The 22,070-nt window shown below is 32.1% G+C and overlaps 1 protein-coding gene across 2 annotated transcripts; it reads left to right on the top strand.

Moving 5' to 3' along the window:
• LOC147405519 (vignain-like) lies at nt 1-11,690 on the top strand. Of its 2 annotated transcripts, XM_086433276.1 has the most exons (5): nt 1-565; nt 9,899-10,372; nt 10,539-10,774; nt 10,942-11,076; nt 11,301-11,690. In XM_086433276.1, the coding sequence occupies exons 2-5, from the start codon at nt 9,925-9,927 to the stop codon at nt 11,514-11,516; spliced, it is 1,035 nt and encodes a 344-aa protein (XP_086289402.1). In that variant the 5' UTR covers nt 1-565; nt 9,899-9,924; the 3' UTR covers nt 11,517-11,690. The 2 variants fall into 2 exon arrangements, with proteins under 2 accessions (XP_086289402.1, XP_086289401.1); XM_086433275.1 differs by lacking the exon at nt 1-565 and having other exon boundaries at nt 9,839-10,372.
• The last annotated feature ends 10,380 nt before the right edge of the window (nt 11,691-22,070 follow it).

The raw sequence follows: 22,070 nt of genomic DNA, 5'->3' as shown, positions 1-22,070 counted from the left end.
TTAGGCTTCGACTCTCTCTCTCTCTCAGCTCTCTCTAACATCCTTGGACAGACGTCTTCACCTCTCTGTTTCACGTCCTGCTGATGTCCATTGTCTCCTCCCCCATTAAAACCTGCAACTCCCTCTACACTCATCTCCATCCCCAACGTCCTTGCAATTTCCTCACTGCACCTCACCTTCCAAAGCTCTCTCAGTCTCTGAACGACCTCCTCTCCCATACGATCTCTCTCTACCCCCTTTCATAACCCTACAACACATTCCATCGTAGCCATTGCTACAACACATTCCATCGCAGCCAAGCCTCTACAACTGAGAGTTGCAGCTGCGTTTTTTTTGCTGCCCAGCTAAGTCTCTTCACCATTGCTGTAACCATATTTTTTTTACTGCTACAACTCTCTCAGCCTTCAACTCCTTCTCCACCATTACAGCACCTATCACGACAACCTCTCTCTGCCTTCATCTCTCCATACCCTCGTCTCTTGCGTCTCCACAACAGCAAGTACTCACACAGACCTTTGGGTCATACCTAAAGGAGGGAATCAACCCATTACTCCCAATTCAATAAGTAAGTTTACTTTTATTTTATTTATTTATTTTTTGTATATTCTTGCATATCGAGTAGGATCCGATAGTTTTTTTTTTATGTATTTTTATATTTTTTTTTATAGCGGCGGGATTAGGAGTATGTTTTTTATTTGAGGTAGGTTTTTATTTTTTTTGTTTTTTTTTATTATGTCTATAGGATTAGGATATTTTTTTTATGTAGTCTCTTCTATGTTTCTTTCATTTTTTTTATTCTATTATTTTATTATATTGGTAGTATGAGAAAAATATATATATTTTTGATTTTTTTATTTCTTTTTTATATATTAATAGGATTAGGAGTTTCTTTACATTTAGTTTTGCAAATCGTTAGGATTTAAAGAGTGATTTTCTTTTTATTTATTTATTTTGAGTAGTTTTTATTTTGTTTTAGTAGAATTAGGAAAATTTGAGTGGTTTTTAATTTTTTAATTTTTATTCTTTTTGTTTTGCATTATAGGATTAGGAAAATTTCTCATATAATTTTTGCTGTTTTTTTTCCCTTATTTATCTATGCGTTAAGCCTTTCTTTTTGCATATTGATAGGCTATGAGAGAATTTTTGTGGCTCCCACCCCGCCTCTTGTGTAATTATTTTTGTTATTTTCATTTTAGTGTTTTTACATGTTGGTAGGATTATATGATTTTTTTATCATGGTTATTAGGATCGAGTTAGATTTGCATGATCTATGATGATGTTCAAGTTCCATGTATTATTTTAAGATTTTTTCCATGTGATCAATGTACTCATTGGATTGATAGCTATGCATGTTATTGAATGATAGTTATTTTGATAAAATCGAAAATCATGTGTGCATGCTCGTTTGGTTATTCTAGGGATTCATGACTATGAGAATTTTCTTATGGATTCTTCTTTCTAACTTGGGAATTCTTCTTGCAATAATATTTGTCAATTTCCAATTTGTTGATTCCTAACAAATCCATGATCTTCTAATTTGGGACTTCATTTAACTCTTATTTTAGAAAGTTATTAGTGAATCATTAGAAAACTTGTATTCGAAAACTTTCTAACATAAGATTGCGTGATTTTTTCTATTTTGGGAGAATGTACATTCACAGATTTCTAATTTAGAAGTTTCATATTTCAAAAATTTTCCAATTTAAAAGATTTTGCATTCTCATATTTAGAAGGTTCAAATTTAGAAATTTACATTTTTGGAATGTTCTATTTTAGAAAATGTATCTTTTTAAAATTTTAATTTGGGGATTTAGCATATATCTCTTGAATTCTAATTTAGGAAATTTTATGTTCCTAATTTTCACCTACCACTCCACTTTTACACATGTCACTCTCCTATTTACCCTCCCAAAAGTATTTTTGTTCTCTCACCACTATTTACCAAAAAATCAAAGATCAAATAATATTTTTTAAGTTTCTTCACAAATGTCATCTTTATCCTCACACAAATGAAAAAAAAAAAAAACTTAAAATTCATGTCCATTCTCTTTATTTTTAGGGTTGTACCACTTGATCCCCAAAAGTTCTTTAAAAACTCTATAAATACCCTCACTTTCTATTAATAATTCATACTCTCAAGCTCCCATCTCTCAACCTAAAACTCTACAAAAATCCATACTCTTTCTCCCTTCTTCTAATTTCAACTCATTCAGCCCTTAACAATCTCATTCAACTTTCAAGACTACCTCTCAAGGTTCAAGTTCATCAAGGGACAATGTGGGGGTTTAATATGTAGTCTATCTATTTTAAGTTTGCATTCTCTTCTTCTAACCCTCTCATTTTCTTTTATTTTTAGAAATCCCTAAGATGTAATACATACCCTCTCCCATCCCAAGTAGATTAGACTAAGGTTGGATCGAAAGGATGGGGGTTGAAGCCATTTTTACCTCAATCTCATGCATCATATTGTACGCAATACACACACTCACATGTGCATGACAATGATGAAAAAATGTGTCACCTTCTTGATGGGGTGAAACATTAAGTTTCTAGCTATGCATACATGCATCAAGGTTGTAGCATCAAAGGAATTCTATCATGGAGTCTCTCTAAAAGTTCAAACCTACATTCATATTCATAAATTTAATGTGACTACATGGATCATTATTTTCCATAGAGTGCCCTTAATGTCACTTTGAAATCAAAACCCTTTATAAATGGGACATTTCACTCCAATGCACACACCACTCTTGTCATTCATTCTCATGCCTTTTATTATTTATTTTCTTAAGTTTTTACAAAATAAAATGATCAAGTAAAGTAACCACTTTTGGTAGAGAGGATGAGGTATCTAACACTTTTCCCATCCTCAAACCGAACCTCCTTACCTAGATCTTAGGTAGACCTTACCATTTTCAACACATGAGAGTCACTACAATGCCATGAAAAAAAATGACTTTCAAAAAATCAATTCGGGTACCTATTCACACCCATTTCCAAAAAAGAATAGTGACGACTCCAAATAATATAGCATTGAGGTTCATGACAAACATTTCATGTCTACACTAAGTAAAATGGTTGATGCATGCACAAATCACTGTACTAAAACGAAATTCGCCCCTGGTATGGTACCACAGTCTGTAGACGTTCGTTATTTAGGATATAACAACTCACGTATCCAAAAGGGTTCAATGAAAAATAAAAATGTACTGATAGTCAAAAATATATAAAATAAAATATCAGAGATCGAATATTTTTAAATCGACTAGACATTGGATATAAATAAAGAGAAAGTGACTGTTTATAACAGTCACAAACCTCTTCGAATGTGACTAAACATTGGATATAAATAAAGAGAAAGTAACTGTTTAGAACAGTTACAAACCTCTTCAAATGTGCTGGTTCAAAATATACATACTGGTTCAAAATAAAACCCACGTAAGGTACAAATCCGATATTTTGCACCCCCACACGCATTAAGGTTTTCGGATCGGTGGATCCAAATCCCAATTGGAACCTTGGGTTTTCCTCTTAGGCTCTCGTGTGCACACGTGAGCCCGCCTACTACTTCTATTAACTTTTAAAACTATTAGAAGTACAATTATTTAAGAATTGCAAATCAATTATTCTCTTAGTCGATGTAGGATTAAAATTACTTAAGGTAAAAATAACACTATCAACTAAACTTAGAGCAATAAAATAAAAAGCATAAAGCATAAAAGCCAATATGGGATTGAATTACTTTATGGTTAAAAGATTGAATTACCATATGGTTTAAACAATTGAATATTAAAGAGTTTTCACATTCAATCCTATAAATACCAACAATATCCAATTTGAATCTGATTATATATAATAATTATATAGTATATAATAAATTAGATTTGAATGGGATGTTATATATATGGAATGTAAACGTCTAAGACCTCATAGAAACATTAACATTCTCTTATATTGGAATTCGGATATAATTCAAATTATTAAATAAGAGAGATGCCATTGCCACACCAACTCCTATGTAAATCACAATTGCACACTGTTGGTGTGGTGTTAGTAATAATAAATAACTTAATTTAGATAAAAAATTTGCATGAATCACTTAAATTCATAAGAAATTTCGACAAATGATTTGTAGCACAGACAAATAATCATAAATCTTTTTTCTCGAGATACATAATTATATATTTTTTATGGGGACATGCAGTTGTGTATCCCAAAGAAAAAGAACTATGGTTCCGTGTCCATGCCATGTCAGCCTAATATTGACCGAGTGAAGACTTACTAGTTGGAAAATCGGCACTCTTAATGCAAATAGTTTTTGCCTGTTTTTCCTTTTCCCATAATTTTCAACTTTTCCGGAAATCGTGTTTCAAATATCCTAACTAACGAACTCCCCTACCACGTCAGTCGTCTCCTTTATAAGCAGAGGTCAATTGGTCAATAAGTCAAACGACACTTTGCGTGATTGGCACGTGTAGAAGATACAAACCTCCTATCAGCCTCAACGCCACAACCTCTTTTGAGTCTCACAATTCTGACGTGGACATTTGCACATAAACCGTAGATGGCTTTTACTCGAATCAGGCTCTCCAATGAGGGCCACGTCAGATCAAATAAGGGTAATTTTGTAAATTGGGAATACATTCAATGCACGCTGGCTCAACTGGTTCTGTATGTGAGCAAAAAAATATTTCCCTTTTTTATTCCTACTTTGTGCGATGCCCTCTGATTTTGGTGAATATTTAAAATACCCTTCACCTTCTGTTTTCAAACTGATGACATAACATCTCCCATGACCGTGGTCTTTGACAATAGACTAATAGTAAATGACTAAAATACCTTTTATCCTTTCTTTATATTTTAAGATTGAAGAGGGCAAGGGTGATCAATCAGCAACTCTCGTAAATAATTGCTAAATTTTGTGATACTGTTTGTGACAAGAATTTGCCATTTGTTCTCCATACGTTTTGATTAACTAATTGATTATCTTTACTATTTCACCAAAGAAATTAACGAAATAAATAATTTTTCAAAAGTTGACCTATCCAAAATAAATCAAGGGTTGAAAGATGGTCCAAGTTTATACCTGTAAGATTAAAGAGCTTGAAGACAGATCATTTATTATGAGGAAAATCAAAGGTTTTTTTTGGTAAGAGGTTGAATAATAGGCTATTTTTGTCATTTTCAATTACTTTCACATAGATGACCATGGTCAAAAGTATGTCATCAGTTTAAAAATACAGGGAGGGGTATCTAAAGATATTCACCAAAACTTAGAGGGGTACATCTAAATCACCATTCCCTTTTATCCCTTTCATGTGAGGAACTCGAGGAATTATTTGATTATTAGGGGAATTTTAGCCGTAGGATTCATTTAGAAAATTTTATAAAATAATGATGATGATTAGACCGTAGTCTTTCTCATTTGACTTTTGAATTTTCTTAGATTGTAGTAAAAACTGATCACCTTAATGGGGTGGGTTTGATGCCTAGTACCTTCCGAAATCCGTAATTTGACTCCTTGCCCGTTTTTCTTATTTATGGATCAATTTGGATCTGTTTTAAAGTTATTTTGGTTCCTAGACTTAAACTAGGTGGTTATTCCTCATTCACCAAAAATCACGCAATCATTCATTAGACACCTTTTTATTACTTAGTAAAAAATGTGTTAAGTCGCTTTCAACCGATCAAATTGGGATGTCTACAGGTGTCTTAAAGAAACTTTCAAATTTCAAATTCCAAATTCCAAATTTTTGGCTCCTAGGCACGAGAGTCGTTTGAAATTTAAATTGTCCTAGGTTTTCAATCAACCAAAGGTTTTATTTATAGACATCCATGGGTCGAGTATGGTCATTAATGGCTTAGATCTATTTAGGTCTCACAATTCTATTCCAGGCCCCTCCTACAAGTATTCGACCTAACTTATGGATTTGGGCCAGATCCAATATATTTTCCATATATATTAGGTATATAACTACGGTTACGACATATACAAATAGGGTTGAGATCCTTAGTCTCATACAACATGAACACATATGTTCACACACAATCCTAACCGTGTATATGTGAGACCCGATGGTTGGGATAAAAGATGTATCCCGAGAATTTTGCTCTCAGAGCTCACATAAATCCAGGATCCACCAATCACATGTACCCACGTGTATTGCATGGCAATCCTAATTTACAAAAGTACCTTTGTTAGTAACAAAACTACTTTTGCATGCTTGACGTGGCAAGCACTGAGGAGTTTGTGAGCACTGTGAGCAAAAAATGACTTTCAAATACGAGTGATTTTTTGCTCACAGCACAATCGCCTCTTGACGTGGCATAAATGATGTAGGTAATAAAAGAGAAAAATTCTCTCTCCTGCCCTAAGGGGAAAAAAAGGAAATTGATTAATTTGGACTAGTTTAACAACTATTTCAATATTTATAAAATATTGGAAAAATCATAACGGAGCTTACCAATTCGAAAATTGATTTTTACATATGTTCATAATTTTCCAATTTAGAAATTTTGCATATGTTTATAATCTTCCAATTTAGAAATTTTTACATATGTTCATATTTTATTGATTCAGAAGGTTTGCACATATTCATGTCTCCCAATTTGGCGATCATATGTGACATGAATGTTACTTATTTGGAAAGTTTACATTTTCGACAATTACGAACAATGTGGATTTTATTGATTTGGGAAGTTTATATATATTCATGTTTTACCACTTTGGAAATTATGTATGATATAGAGATTTTATCGACTTGGAACATTTGCATGTGATCATATTTCATCAGTTTGGAAATCATGCGTGAATTTGAAGGCATTTATGAGTGTTATGGATGATAAATTATGAGGTTATTACTTGTGCACATGGCATTTTTTCAAATCTCAATTTGTATGAAAACTCATTGCATGAGCCTTAGGGCGTGAAACAAGATTTTGGCTTTTTCACATTTTTTATCCATTTCGTGTGAGGAACTCGAGGAATTATTTGAATATTCGGAGGATTTTAGCCGTAGAATTCATTTAGCAAATTTGATAAAATAATGATGATGATTAGACCATAGTCTTAAACATAGTCTTCCTCATTTAACCTTTGGATTTTCTTGGATCGTAGTAGAGACCAATCACATTGATCGGGCGGGTTCGGTGCCTAACACCTTTTGAAACCCATAATTCGACCTTTTACTCATTTCTCTTACCCATGGACCAATCTGGATCTGTTTTGGAGTTATTTTGGTTCCTAGACCTAAACTAGGTGGCGACTCCCCATTCCCCAAAAATCCCATAACCATTCATTAGACATCTTTTTATTATTTAGTAAAAAGTGTGTCGAGGCACTTTCACCAGTTCAAATTGGGGTATCTACAGGTGTCTTAAAGAAACTTTCAAATTTCAAATTTCAAATTCCAAATTTTTGGCTCCATGGTGGGAGAGTCGTTTGAAATTCAAATTATCCCAGATTTTCAATCAACCAAAGGTTTTATTTATAGATATCAATGGGTCGGGTAGGGCCATTAATGGCATGTTCTATTAATGTCTCATAATTCTATTCCAGGCCCCGCCTACAAGTATTTGACCTAATTTATGGGTTTGGGCCAAATTCGATATATTTTCCATATATAATATGTATATAACTATAGGGGTCGGGATCCGTAGACTCATAAAAGGTGAACTCATATGTTCACACACAATCCCGACCGTGTATATGTGAGATCCAACGATTGGGATAAAAGATGTATCCTGTGAATATATTATGGATCTCTAAGATGCATTTCAATCGTTGGATTTCACAAATACACGGCCGAGATTGTGTGTGAACACATAAGTTCACTTTCATGAGTCTACGGATCCCAACCCATACAAATATACATAGAACATAGAAGAAGTCATAGAGATACTTAGCGGTCTTTTTAGGGAAAATTACTTAAACGACCCTTGCGGAAGGACTTTTTTCAAAATAGTCCCTAAGTTTTCAGAAGTTGCTTGGCAGGACATTTAGGAAACTTTTTCTTTCTAAATGGTCTCTGGACCTTATCTCGCACATTTCTCACGAATGAATGCCCTAACCGTTCAAATTTCATTCAAAAATTGGATTTTTGACATCTCAATAGAGTTGCAGAGACTCTATTGGGATTTAAGAAGAAGAAGTCATTTTCAAGGGGGTTTTCAAACATTTTAAAGATGCATGTAAAAGACTAGGGTTTTTTCACTTTTTTTTCTTAGTTTTTGGATGAAAATCGATCAATAATGGTTCTTTTGGGTTGAAATCATTTAAACAAGTCGTTATCTCAAATTTTTTGTCGATGTTTCCATGTATTTTAGTCAGAAAAACTCGAAAATTGAAAGTGGGTGGGTTTTACTAATGTCGAATTCACCACTTTTTATTTAAAATATGGTGAACTCGACAGTAATTAAAAAGCTTCAAGCTCGACAGTAAATAAAAATTGGTGAACTCAACAGTAAATAGTGGTGAGTTCGACAGTAAAAAATGTGAACTTGACACTAAATAAAGAGGTGTCGAGTTTGACAGTAAAAATTTTCAACTCGACAATACAAGGGACCATTAAGAATGAAAAAGGTCCACTAAATTATTAATAAATACATTTATAATCGTTAAATTATAATATTTTAAAAAAGTAGAGTGGATTAGTAAATGTTTAGTCACAATATCATATTTCTCTATAGAAAATAGATACTTAAATTGTTAAAAAATAATTATTTTAACAAAAAAAAACAAAAATTTGATTAATTTGGACTAGTCTAACAACTATTTCAATATCTTGAAAATATTAGAAAAGTCATGCGAGAGCTTAAATAAATCATGATGTGAAGAATGATTCACATGGTAATTATAATTATAATAATTATAATTTTCATGAGAAAAAAAAAGGTGGATTAGAAATTAATAATTAATATATTTTAAATTATCAAAAAATTTAACAACCCAGTTGATTCATGGGTTCGACCAAGTCAACTTGGAAGACTAGTGAGCTTTATTTTGATTGATAGCCGAGAATCCGGGTTTATCAAATCAAAGTTTTGAAAATTCACAAACTTCTTACAAATTAAATTTGTATGGTTTTGTTTTCGTGCTCCCAACGTTTTGGAACTTTTTTTTTTTTTTTTCAAAAACAAAAAAAAAAAAAAAAAAAAAAAAAAAAAAAAAACAAGAAGACAGAACGCAAGAATCCTCACATGTAGACTTCCGGTTATGAGGCTAACTCTTCGCATCAATCTTATGCGAAGCCTACGGATAAGAGATTTTAATTTGATGTTTTCTTTGCATCAAAAAATTAGATGTTTTATAATGGTTCTATAATTAATCCAACCAAGTTTTTTTGTTTTTCAATTTTTTTTTTTAAATGGTACCGAAGGATTATTTGGCCCACTAATGATTTTGGTGGAGATATAGACAAATGTTCAAATTTAATGGTGATTTAAAGTTATTAGATTTGATAATTCTTATAATTAATTCATAGCAATTACTTATAATGTTTTGTTTTTAATAGATGAAACAATAAACTACCAGAATACCAATGGATTAATATTTGGCCCACTTGATTGTGCTACGATATATATACATTTTAAAAGAGTTGTATCAAACATTTTATGTTGAGGAGAGTATTAAATTTCCTCTTACATAAATTATGATGACGTGTCCCTTCCAAAAAACAACAAACCTCTTACATCTAAAACACCACATTGACCGCTAAATCACCATTCTCCTTTTTTATTTTTTTTCCCTTGTTCACATGATGAAAGTTGAAACATGAAGAAAAAGAATCCATGCATCTCATTATAAAAGGGTTAGCAAACTTGCATGGCCAGGCATAGTTTAAACGTATCTTCCCTCTCAATATCTCCATTTATATCACTTGTTTGTTCCTCATATTAGGTTTGGGGGCACAAGCTTCATAAAACATGGAGATAGGGAAGTTTTTATTTGTAGCTCTCTCGCTAGCTTTGATTATCGGATTCGCCACTAGCTTCGATTTCAATGAGAAGGACTTGGAATCAGAAGAAAATCTCTGGGACTTATTTGAGAGGTGGCGAAGCTATCATTCGGTTTCTTTGAACCTTGTCCATAAACACAAACGTTTCAATGTGTTCAAGGATAATGTGAAGTACATTCACTACTTCAACAAGCAGGGTGCCCCCTATAAGTTAAAATTGAATAAGTTTGGGGCCATGACAAACATTGAATTCCAGATGTCTTATGCAGGACCGAAAATAAAACACTTCAGGATGCTCCGAGGGGGTCGATATGAAAATGGGAGCTTCATGTATGAGAATGTGGAAGACCTCCCATCATCGGTTGATTGGAGGAAGAATGGTGCAGTCACGGGCGTCAAAGATCAAGGTCATTGCGGTAAGTTTCATATTGAACATGTTAGTTTTACTACCTATGATATACATATGTGAGACGTGTAACAATAGTTATAACGTTGTATAAAAGGAAATTAACTATTACTAATATTTATAGTTTTTCTATCTTTAATTTGCTTATGATTTAGTTGATTGGGTCGATTTTACAGGAAGTTGTTGGGCATTTTCCACTGTAGCCGCAATTGAGGGCATAAATCAAATCAAATCAAACAATTTAGTTTCTTTGTCTGAGCAACAACTGATTGATTGTGATAATACCGAAAATCATGGTTGTAACGGAGGACTTATGGAAACAGCATTTGAATTCATCAAGCAAAATGGAGGGATAACAACAGAACAAAAGTATCCTTACCAAGCACAACAAGGGACTTGTGAATCAAACGAGGTAGATTAAATTTTATTAAACTAATAGTGTAAGGATTATCCTTTCTTTGTGTGATATATATTATTGGGTTCATTTGGTATGATAAATTTTGGTACATTATGAACAAATTATAGGTTTTTTTTATTATTATATATTATTGGATTTATAAGTATATTCTGATTTTGTAGGAAAATTCTTATCCGGTGACGATTGATGGACATGAAAAGGTACCTGCCAGCGACGAGAATGCCTTGATGAAAGCTGTTGCTAACCAGCCTGTATCTGTTTCAATTGATGCTTCTAACTTACAATTTTACTCGGAGGTACTACAGTAGTTAAATTAGGTTAAACTTATGAAAAGTGACCCCAAAGATTTACACTTCAGATGAAATCATTAGAAAGATCCAATTTATCTAAAAGCCTTAAGATTGAGCCTAAGAACGATATAATGAGCTTGTACAAAAAACCTAAGCCGAAAAAGGCCCATTAGGGTGTGACATTAGTATTTGAATTAATTATGTTTTAAATGAATCAATCATGATCACAGGGCCTCTATACTGAAACTTGCGGCAAACAACTAGATCATGCAGTAACGATTGTTGGTTATGGAACAAGTCAAGACGGGAATGATTATTGGATTGTGAAGAATTCATGGGGAACTGGATGGGGAGAACAGGGTTACATAAGAATGCAGCGTGGCTTGACGGACCCAGATGGACAATGCGGTATCGCCATGGAAGCTTCATATCCAATCAAGGCCTGATCAGTTCTCTCAACTAGAAGACCCTTTTGCAAGGACACGTTCAAAATATAGTTATAATTCGATGTTTATGGACGAATTAATGCTTCTTAGTAGTTAATGTATCCGATTCCTTAATATTGTATTGGTGTGTTTCTTTATGTTCTAAGCTTTATGCATAATTTAGAAATTGCTTTCTAAATGAATTATTGTTTACTTAAGTATTCTTAGAAGCTTTTAGCTCATTTTCTACCCTCTCTAACACCATGTGACATGTTTCAACAAAACAAAATTGTTTTGTTTTACACCAGGATTTTCTTGTTGTGGGGGTAAACTATAGTTAGTTGTATAGTTGAAGAACTAGAAGGTGAATGGTTTTAGGGAGAAATTCATAGGTTTTTAGTTAGAAGTTGACGAAAATGATATTTAGGTTTTTGGTTAGAAATTCATATGAGAAGGCCTAAGCAATGGCATAAAAAAAAAAAAAATGAGAAGGGGGGGGGGGGAATTGGAGGTAGGTGAGGTTGTAGGGGAAAATGGGAAGAAAGATGAGGGAGTGGGATACATGGAGCATGTAATTAGTTAAAAATATATGGGTGTCTCAAAGTTCTATGGGGGCCCACCAACTCCTTAATAGCTTCACCCGTGGAGACCCAATTGATCACCAACAAACATCTTTCAGGCTAACAAAGGAAAATCAATAGCACTGTGAAAAATGAAAGTGGAAAACGTTGAAGAGGTGAAACAGGCTAAAGCATCAATTGTACTATTGACTTCTCTAAAGACGTGGCTCATGTCTCAAACACAAACCTTCATCTTCTCTCGTTATCTATCTTTCATTATTTTTATTTAAATAATTTAAAATCTTAACAAGAGATTAAATTTGGTTAGAAGCATTTAGACATAACGAGAATATTTTTATAATAGGTAAATTTAATATTTAAATTAATCAAAATTAATTTCAATTGATCTTTCCTTCTTCATTGTTGTTTTTTAATCTATTAATCCTCGTTTAAATCTCACATAGTCAATTTATTTATTTTATTATTTGTTTTAATTTTTTCTTGATAATTTGGTTTTTTTTTTATCAATAAAAGATTATTTTTTTTCATGTTACCTATTGGAAATGATATATTAGTAAAATCCTAATGATAATTATTCTAATTCATGATTGCAAAATTAAAGTCAACTTGATTGTGATTGGAAACAAATCAATTTTGTATGATTTTGTTTTCTTGATTCCAATAAAAGAGAGAACAGTTATAAGGAATTTAATTCCCCACTTGCTTCAATGGAAAGCGTGTTTGGAAAGCCCCTAACTAACGCAAATGCCTCGTAAGGAGATTTTTATTTGATGTTTTATTTACATAATTTTTTTGATGTATCTGCCTTTGGGCCCATCAATCCTGTAAGGAGTTTCGTGGATTTGTAGACAAATGTACAAAATTAATGGCGGTTGAAGGTTATTATTAGATTTAAAGGTTGGTGAGACGGCCAATAATACGTCTCACGAAGTGGAGGTCTTGAGTTCGCATCCACCCTTACAGATCACTCTAATGAATTTATCTCAAAAAATAACTTGTTTATATATGTGGGCGGAGGGAACATGGATGAACTAAGAGGCCAACCCTGCTCCCCCCTCCTCCCTCAACTTTTTAGTTAATTTATCTCATAACATGCTTACTTTGACCTTGGTGAATCTTTGAATTACTCATGCTTTTTCAAATTGATAATGTCTCTTTTGTTGTTCATTACTAACTAAAAATAACTTAAATACCTTTATTTTCAATCTAGTAAAAAAATCATTTTTTTTTATTTTTTATACAATCGATCATCTTTAAACTGTATAGCAAATTAATTTTAATATATTTTACCTCATCTTCAATCCATCTTTTGAAGCTCACCTCCCATACAGAAAATTCTAGAAGTTTTTATTAAAAATCTCATTATCTTCTACTTCAAAAATCATGTATTGTTCTTTAGGTTTGAAGATTTTTAGATTAATCTTAAGACTGAAGAATGAGTTGAAAAAATTTACCCAAGAGATTCAAAATGATTGATTTTAGAAAGAAAACAATAAGATTTTTATTTCAAGTTGACAATGAGAATATTCAAGTAATTTTACATTAATTTAATAGAGAAGACCAAACTCTAGGGGCATGTGGGTGTTTTGATCGATATTTGAGACACTGTTTTAAAAGTGATGACATTGGCTCGACTTAAGTCTTAACTCATGTACTAATGAAAATTGATAATTTTCATAATTAATTATTTTATACCCATTGGCTTCAACGATGTTTTGATACGGGTTTATAATTTGTTTTTTTTATAACTGGGTATCCTCGTAAACAGCGAACTATGCAAAGCACACCAAATAAACGAGGGTGCGCCCTTGCGAGTGGCCCTTAAGGAATTAATGCTCATACAGGGTATCAAACTCACAACCTATGGTCATTAACCCCTTATCGGTACGAAATTGCCATTGAGCGAATCCCTCGGGTTATATATAATTAATCATACGTCTAATAAAATAATTGGTGAATTACCATTTGGTGAGTTGAAAATGAGTTATATATGATTCCGACTACCTGGTCATTTTAAATACCAAAACGTGAATCATCACGTTTTCGTTAAAATAAATTTTTAGAACAATAACAAATCCAGCAGTTTTAAAGGGCTTATTTTGCAGGTTTAAAGTAGCTATGTCCAATTAGTAACTTTAAAAACCTTTGAATTCATAACTGTTCACGTTTTGGTAATTAAAATGAACAGTGGACTAGAATCATAAATTCGTCAAAAGGTGATCATTTTTTTCGTAATTATCCCTAAAATAATACCTGAATGCCATGGTTCCTATACATTTTCACGTCAGAATGTGCGATATGAGGTACAATCTTGAGGTCACTTCTATGAAAAATGACCCAAATATATAAGAACTTAGCTTGTTTGTATAATTATCGCCTAGGTGCTTTGGATGTACTGTTTGGGATGGATATATAGCTAACATGAGTCATCTAATAATAGAACCAGTAGAAAGACAACTTTAAAATTGAGCCCGAGATCAGAGTAGTGTCCAACCCCAAGCCTGGACGTCAGTTGGGTAAAAAAGTCCATTTGGGGCGTGACTTTAGTCTTTCAATCTAATTATGTACAAATCAAATCGATTATTATCACAGGGCATATTCAATGGAGCTTCCAACAAACAACTAGATCATGCGGTGACAATCGTGGGCTACGGAATAACTCAAGATGGGACTGATTATTGGATAATAAAGAACTCATGGGAACTGGATGGGGAGAACAAGGTTACATATAAGAGTACAACGTGGCATGACCAACCCAGAGGGAATGTGTGGTATTGCCATGGAAGCTTCATATCCTTTCAAGACCTGAGTTTACACAACTAAAGCACCCTTTTGCAAGCACAAACTCTAAATATTGTTATAATTCGATATTTATGGATGAATAAATGCTTTTTAGCAATTTGTGTATCTGATTGCTTTGTTGTGTCTCTTTATGTTCTAAGATTTACATATAATGCAGATGTCTCTTTCTAAAATGTATTACTAATCTTTTTAAGTATTTTAGATGTCTCATCTAAAATGAAATCATACGGATTTTTCATTGTTTTATATAATGGTTTCTAGTAACGTGCAACTTGGTTCATATTGGATTTTTAGCTCGGGAAGCTCTAGTTAGGGCTAATCTGTATGAACTCTCCTTCCTTCTTCTCTCCAATTTGCATCTCTTGTGTTTTGTTTTTATTTTTTTTATTTGATTTACTCTTCCAACAATTTGGTTCTACAGTCGATCTCCACATCTAATGATAAAATAATCATTATTTCAGATTTTTTCTTTTAGATTTTTGAATTTTTTGAAGGTTTGGTGCTTTTATTTTATCTCTAGTTGTTAATATTGATGATTTTTGTTATTATGTGTCAGTGATTTTTGAGTTGTTGATGGTGATTGTCACGAATTTATGGATTTTAGGGGGTTTAGAACAACTGCTCATGATTTTGTGGATTTTGGATACATTTTTTTTTTTTGATAAACACATTTTTGACGCCGCTGCCGGGGATCGATTTTGGATACATGATAACTATTATTTCCTTTCAATGGTAATAAAGTTATATAACAAAATATGTAGGCCTTTATGTGATCTGACATTTATTATAAGTTTTCATATAAAAACTCTATATTTAGAAGGGTATAACTCTTGACATATGGTTTATGTTTTGCATATCAAGAAACGAAAATGAACAAAAGAGGAAGAAAATCCGAGTCATCCTGTGATTCCTTGGATAATTGGCGTTAAAGTTGTTTATTACATGGCTGTAGCATAACCATCCAACATAGGTTCTAGATAATGATGTTTTAGCCTCATTGAGGAGATGTCATTGTGCTTATAAGGAACTTCATACGATAAGTAATTAATCAATCCATAAAACAATAAAATCCATAATCTAATCATAAGAAAGGCATTGATCTGTTAATAGACCAAAACTAGATTTATTCTTGATAATTTGAATGATTGAATGATTTCTTACATAGATAACATAAGAAATCCTAACTTATGAGATTAGATAACCATAATCCGATCTAATATTAATAAATTTTATCCTATTCTCTAATATGATATGGTGTATCACAATCCACCTTATTAATGTTCTTCATACTCTAACATAATTTACGTCCTAACTCCTAAAAAGTAGTAAGTCGTTAAGTTTTTGGTTTTTGGTTTAGTTCGGTATTTTAAAAACTTTGAATCGAGAACCGAACCAAACCAAATTGACCGATTCTCCATTTTCTTAATCCAGAACCAAACCATAACTTGTTTCAAACTGAACCAAATCCGCCCAAAGCTACCGATTTGGTTCAGTTCTTAGTTTGAACCGGACCAATAAGTTGTCCGCCTAGTTTCTAAAGACATGATTTATAAATGGGTTTTAGAGATGTGTCTCTAAAACACTTATATTTTTTAGAATTGAAGTACGTAGATCATCATCTATGCATGTTTTAAGAATGAGTCATGTTGGAGTGACCTCAAGATTGTATCTCATATCGTACATCCATTAAAGTGTAGGAACCATAGATAGTTTTTGACTCATATACCAACGAAAGCACCTATGGTTTCCTAACACTTTCACATCAGGATCTGTCATGTGAGGTACAATCTTGAGGTCACTTCAGCATTCTTCTTTAAGATTTGAGCACTTCAATTTTTTTATTTTTTATTTTTGTTATCTAATAAATTGTTTGAATGGGCTCCAAATAGACAACAATGGGCTGTGCAGATGGACCCATCATAGACATGAATCTCGTATGCTGCAATTGTCTTTATAGTATATCATTACGCAATCTACGGGTCAATAAAAGTAAGACATCCACCAAACCCATCTTTACATTTTAATTTAGATTATCATTGAACCCCACCCAACTATTGTATTCATATTAGATGATCGAGAAATCCAGATCGGTATTTAAGCAAAATTAGGCCCTCTTAATGGATTATTTATTCTCGGAGTTGAATTTAGATAAATTTTTATCAGAAATAGATATTTTACTTCAATAATGTCCAATTTGAATCTGATTATATATAATAAAATAAATTTGAATGAGATTTTAAATATATATAGAATATAAACGTCTAAGAACTCATAGAAACATTAAAATTCTCCTATGTTAGAATTCAGATATAATTCAAATTATTAAATAAGAGAGATTATATTGCTACACCAACTCTTATGTAAATCACAATTGCACGCCATTGGTGTGGCGTTAGTAAAAGTTGGGGTGGCAATAGTAACTCTCTTAAATAATCCAAAATAGATTAAAATAAAAATTATTATAAAAAAAAATGAAAAGGTATAATCCAAAAAGTAAATTTTAACTTGTGGTTGTAAAATGTATTCAATGATCTACAATCATATTTCCAAATTGATATAATAATAATAAATTTAATTTACAGATGCAAAGTGATACTCATTTGAAGCTAAAGCCCTGCTTGGTATGTTGTAAATCATTTGCAAATGCAAATCAATTTTACCGGTGCTTGGTTACACAATGCAAAGGATTTGCTTTGTAAAAAAAATTACATCAACCACCTAAATTCATAAGAAATCTCAACAAATGATTTGCTACACAAAAATTATTGCAAATCATTTGCAAAGTCACGATGATAAAATTTATTGTAAAATTTACCTTAAACTTTCACCAAACCGAAAAACTTTATTCAATCCCTCTCTCTTCATGTATCGCTCTGTTCAATGAATAATTTTTTTCTACTAGGCTAAGTATTGCATGAATCTGACTCCAGTTCAACCATTGCAATTGAATAAAAATGAATCGAAATCAAATATTTAAACAAATCTAATCCCCACTGCTCCCCCCCCCCCTCCCCTCGCCACCCCAAAAAAAAAAAAAAATTAAAATTTAAAATTTTTAAAAATTAAAAATAATAATAATAAAATAAAATTTCATTTGAGAAAACAAAATTTAAGGATTCAAAGGTCCACCACAAACTTATAGTTAATTTTTATTGATTTTTTATTACTCAATTAAATTCCAATAAAAATTTGATCTAATCAAAAATCTAGAATTTTTATTGATTTTTTATAAAAAAAAATTTTATTATAAAAAAAAAAATAAATAAATAAAATTTCATTTGAGAAAACAAAATTTAAGGATTCAAAGGTCCACCACAAACTTATAGTTAATTTTTATTGATTTTTTATTACTCAATTAAATTCCAACAAAAATTTGATCTAATCAAAAAATCTAGAATTGAGATTCACACCTGTTAGTTTTTTATTAATTTTTCTTTTTTACTAATTACTATTATTTGTTAAAACTTCCAAGCATTAATTTACTACAAGGAATTCCAAACATTTGATATAATCGTAATACATATCAGATCAAGACTTTTTATAAGTAAATTGGTTTACAATAACAAAATAAATTCAAGATCAATAAAACACTAATCTATCAATAAAACATCCAACTATAATTATGTGGCTTCCCTTCTCACCTTAAAATTGATTTTAGCCGATCATCTTAAAATATATCATCATTTTTATCGACTGATGATATTGAACTTAGAAAAAAAAAAAAAAACTGTAGTGTAGTTAGCTCGTTGATATTTTTTATTTTTTTTCTAAGTGACAATCTTGCTAAAAAAAAAATAGTGAACTTAGAAAAACATCACTTTTATAATCAGCGAGATTTTCACTTTAGAAAAAAAAAAAAAAAAAAAATTTGGGATTTAAAATGAACAGTTACCTAGAGACTGTGAGCATCCAAGTTGGACAAGTCAATTTTACATATCCTCACTCAATAGGAGCCGAGATTTCAAAGTGACAAGTTGGAATTAATTCCTATTTGGACAAGACGATTTGGATGAACCTGGAACCGAGATTACAGTTCATCCAAGTTGGATGAACCTGGAACTAATTTGGACTGATTTGAACTGATTTGTCTTTTTTTTTTCCCATCATTTTCATGTTTGGAAACAAAAAAATTTTCCATAAACTAAGTCTTCAAGACCTCCTGGTCAGTCGTCTCCTCTTCATATGTAGAGGTGAAAGACAAAAGAACTTAGCATCTTTGGTACGTGTTGTCGTAGAAGATACGAAAAAATTTGCTTAAATTGCTGACAGAATCCGGGTCCACCAATCCCATCATTCCGCGTATATTGAATGATCTCTAATTTACAAAATTACCCTTGTTAGACTTGACGTGGCACGCACTGTAGAGACTGTGAGCATTGTGACTAAAAATTCAACCAGGAAAAAATCTCTTCTTACTTTGAGAGAGATTTTGACAAGCCCCTCTGATTTTGATGAATATTTGAATTAACCTCCCTCTGAGTTTCCAAACTGATGACATGAAATCTCCCTTGACCATGGTCTTTCACATAAGACTAATAGTAAACGACTGAACTACCGTCCCTATAATTCCACGAATACAACAATTATAATTAGCCAAAATAATCAAACTTATTTGAATAGCCAAAATAATTAGACTTTTCGCATAATTATTCCCTTGATGCTTTTAATGTATTGGTTAGCTTTGATCCATATCCCTGAAGGAGCAAACTGGGGTCAAAAAATAAGGCTAGATTAGTATTACTACATGTAATGATAGTGTGAGTTTTGAGTTCACGTGATCAAGTTTTGGGTTGGATATTTAGCTAAGGGTAAATTACCATTTCGTGAGTTGAATATGATGAAATTTCGATTCCAACTAATTGCTTATTTTAGTTTTCAAAACGTGAACAAGAACATCACAGGTTTTTCAAGTGGCTATCTGATCACAACTATAAAGTAGTTAGATCGTTGATATTTTTTTATTTTTTTCAAAGTGACAATCTTGCCAAAAAAAAAAAAATAGTAAACTTAGAAGAACGTCACTTTTATAATCGGCAAGATTTTCACTTTAAAATAAAAAAAAATTAAAATTCAGCAATCTAGCTACTACTTTATAAGTGCAAGATAGTCAGTTAAAAAACTTGCCATATCATTATTCATGTTTCGGAAATTAAAATGAACATTTACCTAGAGAATGGGAATTTCGTCAAAAGTTGTTCACAATTTAGGAAATTTTCTCTTTGGCTAAAATTGTCTATTCAACAAGTTTCATCCCAAATATTTAGCCTTAACTTGTGACCATCAAAAGGACCAATCTCAGCCTGGACTTGAAACAAAGGATCTACGGTTTTATGATGGGGCCGTACAATGTCTGAAAAAAGAGCGTCAGATTATCACGAACTCTTTTTAAATATTATAGAAACTCTCAACCCAACCTATTTTCTACCCTCTCTACCACCATGTGACAAGTTTCATCAGCAAAACAGAACTCAATAAAATTGTTTTGTTCTACACTTTTATTTTAAAATTTATACATGATAGCATTTAGATTGTTTTCTATTAGTCTTTCAGAGAAGACTGAAGTTACAAGGTTATATCGTCAGTTGCATAACATGAGGGGGTATCTCAAATATTAACCAAAACCCAGAGAGGTATGTCTAAATCACCCTAAATATTTCACAGGTAACTAGTACCCAAGATAAATATGGACTATTTTTTTTCTGTTCCCTACTTCTCCATGTTACCATTAACAAAATAATTGAGCTTCCATACTACATGGCACTTTTCCAAGCCTACTTACCCATGAATGATAATTTCAATTGGATTTAATCTTTTCTTCTATGGATGGGCTTTATTACCAGGCCCACGGATGGGTATCAAACCCATGATGAACAACTACCCCAGTAAGAAATCTACAGATCATCAACTATGATGATGATCATAGGAAGGCCAAAAAGATTAAACTATAGCCTAATAATTAATGAGACATGGTGGTAGCAATTGATGTTCATCATTTTGCTAAAGCAATTGCAGCCCTTTCCAAGGTGTAATAAACTCAATTAAAATTTGAATATTTTGGCTCAAAAGAAAGATTTGGCTAATTTTGGCCGATTTGCTTCCAATATGTGGCCCAAGCTAATGGAAAATTCTTAATATGGTACAATCACATGTTGCTATAAGATGTAATTAGATTACTTCCTATAAATTTTCATTGGAAACATGATCGAACTGATAAATTTTTATCGGAAAAAAATCAATTGAAAGAATTTTTTTTTTTTTTTTGTATTATAGGTTTGAACCTAGAGGAACTTGCATAAAAGAAGAAACTAAATGATTAAGTGGTAGGGTAAATCGAAAAAAAACTTTTCAAATATTAATTTTACTTATGTCTTCTAAGAGAATAATTGATCAAACTTATGGTAAAAATCTTTCATCACCAATGATTAAGAAATCTATCTAATATGCACTACATGAAAATTGGAAAATTCAACAGAAAAAATTGACGGCCAAGGCCCGCAAATTTTAGAAACTGAATTTTGACTGTTTAGGACCGTCGAAATTCTTGATGTTCCCAAATTTAACGGCTTAGAGTTATTGAATTTCTCTTATCCTTCATTAATTTGACAGTTTTGACCTGTCAAAAAAAAATATTTTGACAATGAAAAATTCGACGCCAATTCGACCTCCTGGTCCATTGAATTTTATAAAATTTGATGGCCCAAGACTACCAAATTTGGGCTTATTTTCAAATTGTGATGCCTCCAATCAAGCAAGATTATGCCACTTGATTTGCTTCCGACCCCTTCAACAATTGCACCATGTAAAGTGGCTTGAAGTCTTTCTTATTAACCGTCATACTTCCAAGAGGTATTAATCCGAATTTAATGGTCCAAGGCCACTGAATCTCATAAAATTCAACGGATCAAGGTGTTTTTTTTTTTTTTTTTTTTTATGGGCTTAAACCATCAAATTAATGCAAGATGGGAGAAATTTGATAGCTCTAAATTGTGGATGAATCTTTGTATACATCATTGTTTTAAACAGGCCTTGAGTCGCATCAAAGACATGAATCTCATATGTGATAGTTGTCTCATATATTTTTTTTAATTTTCATAAGTTGATGGTAAGACATAAACCAACCCACTATTCACGTTTAGATAGAATAACATTGAACCTACATATCGTATTCAAATCATGTGATATGGATCTCCAT

The sequence above is a fragment of the Akebia trifoliata genome, chromosome 3 (genome assembly GCF_017979445.1).
Source record: "Akebia trifoliata isolate Shusen 1 chromosome 3, ASM1797944v1, whole genome shotgun sequence".
In the NCBI taxonomy this organism is placed as follows: Eukaryota; Viridiplantae; Streptophyta; class Magnoliopsida; order Ranunculales; family Lardizabalaceae; genus Akebia; species Akebia trifoliata.
Note: the sequence above shows the minus strand (reverse complement) of the source record. Positions and strands in the feature narration are given on the sequence as shown.

Excerpts from the sequence above, each read along its gene's own strand:
- LOC147405519 (XM_086433276.1), top strand. The coding sequence starts at position 9,925 with ATGGAGATAGGGAAGTTTTTATTTGTAGCTCTCTCGCTAGCTTTGATT. Across the intron at positions 10,373-10,538 it reads CAAAGATCAAGGTCATTGCG|GAAGTTGTTGGGCATTTTCC; the intron begins GTAAGTTTCATA and ends TCGATTTTACAG. Across the intron at positions 11,077-11,300 it reads ACTTACAATTTTACTCGGAG|GGCCTCTATACTGAAACTTG; the intron begins GTACTACAGTAG and ends TCATGATCACAG.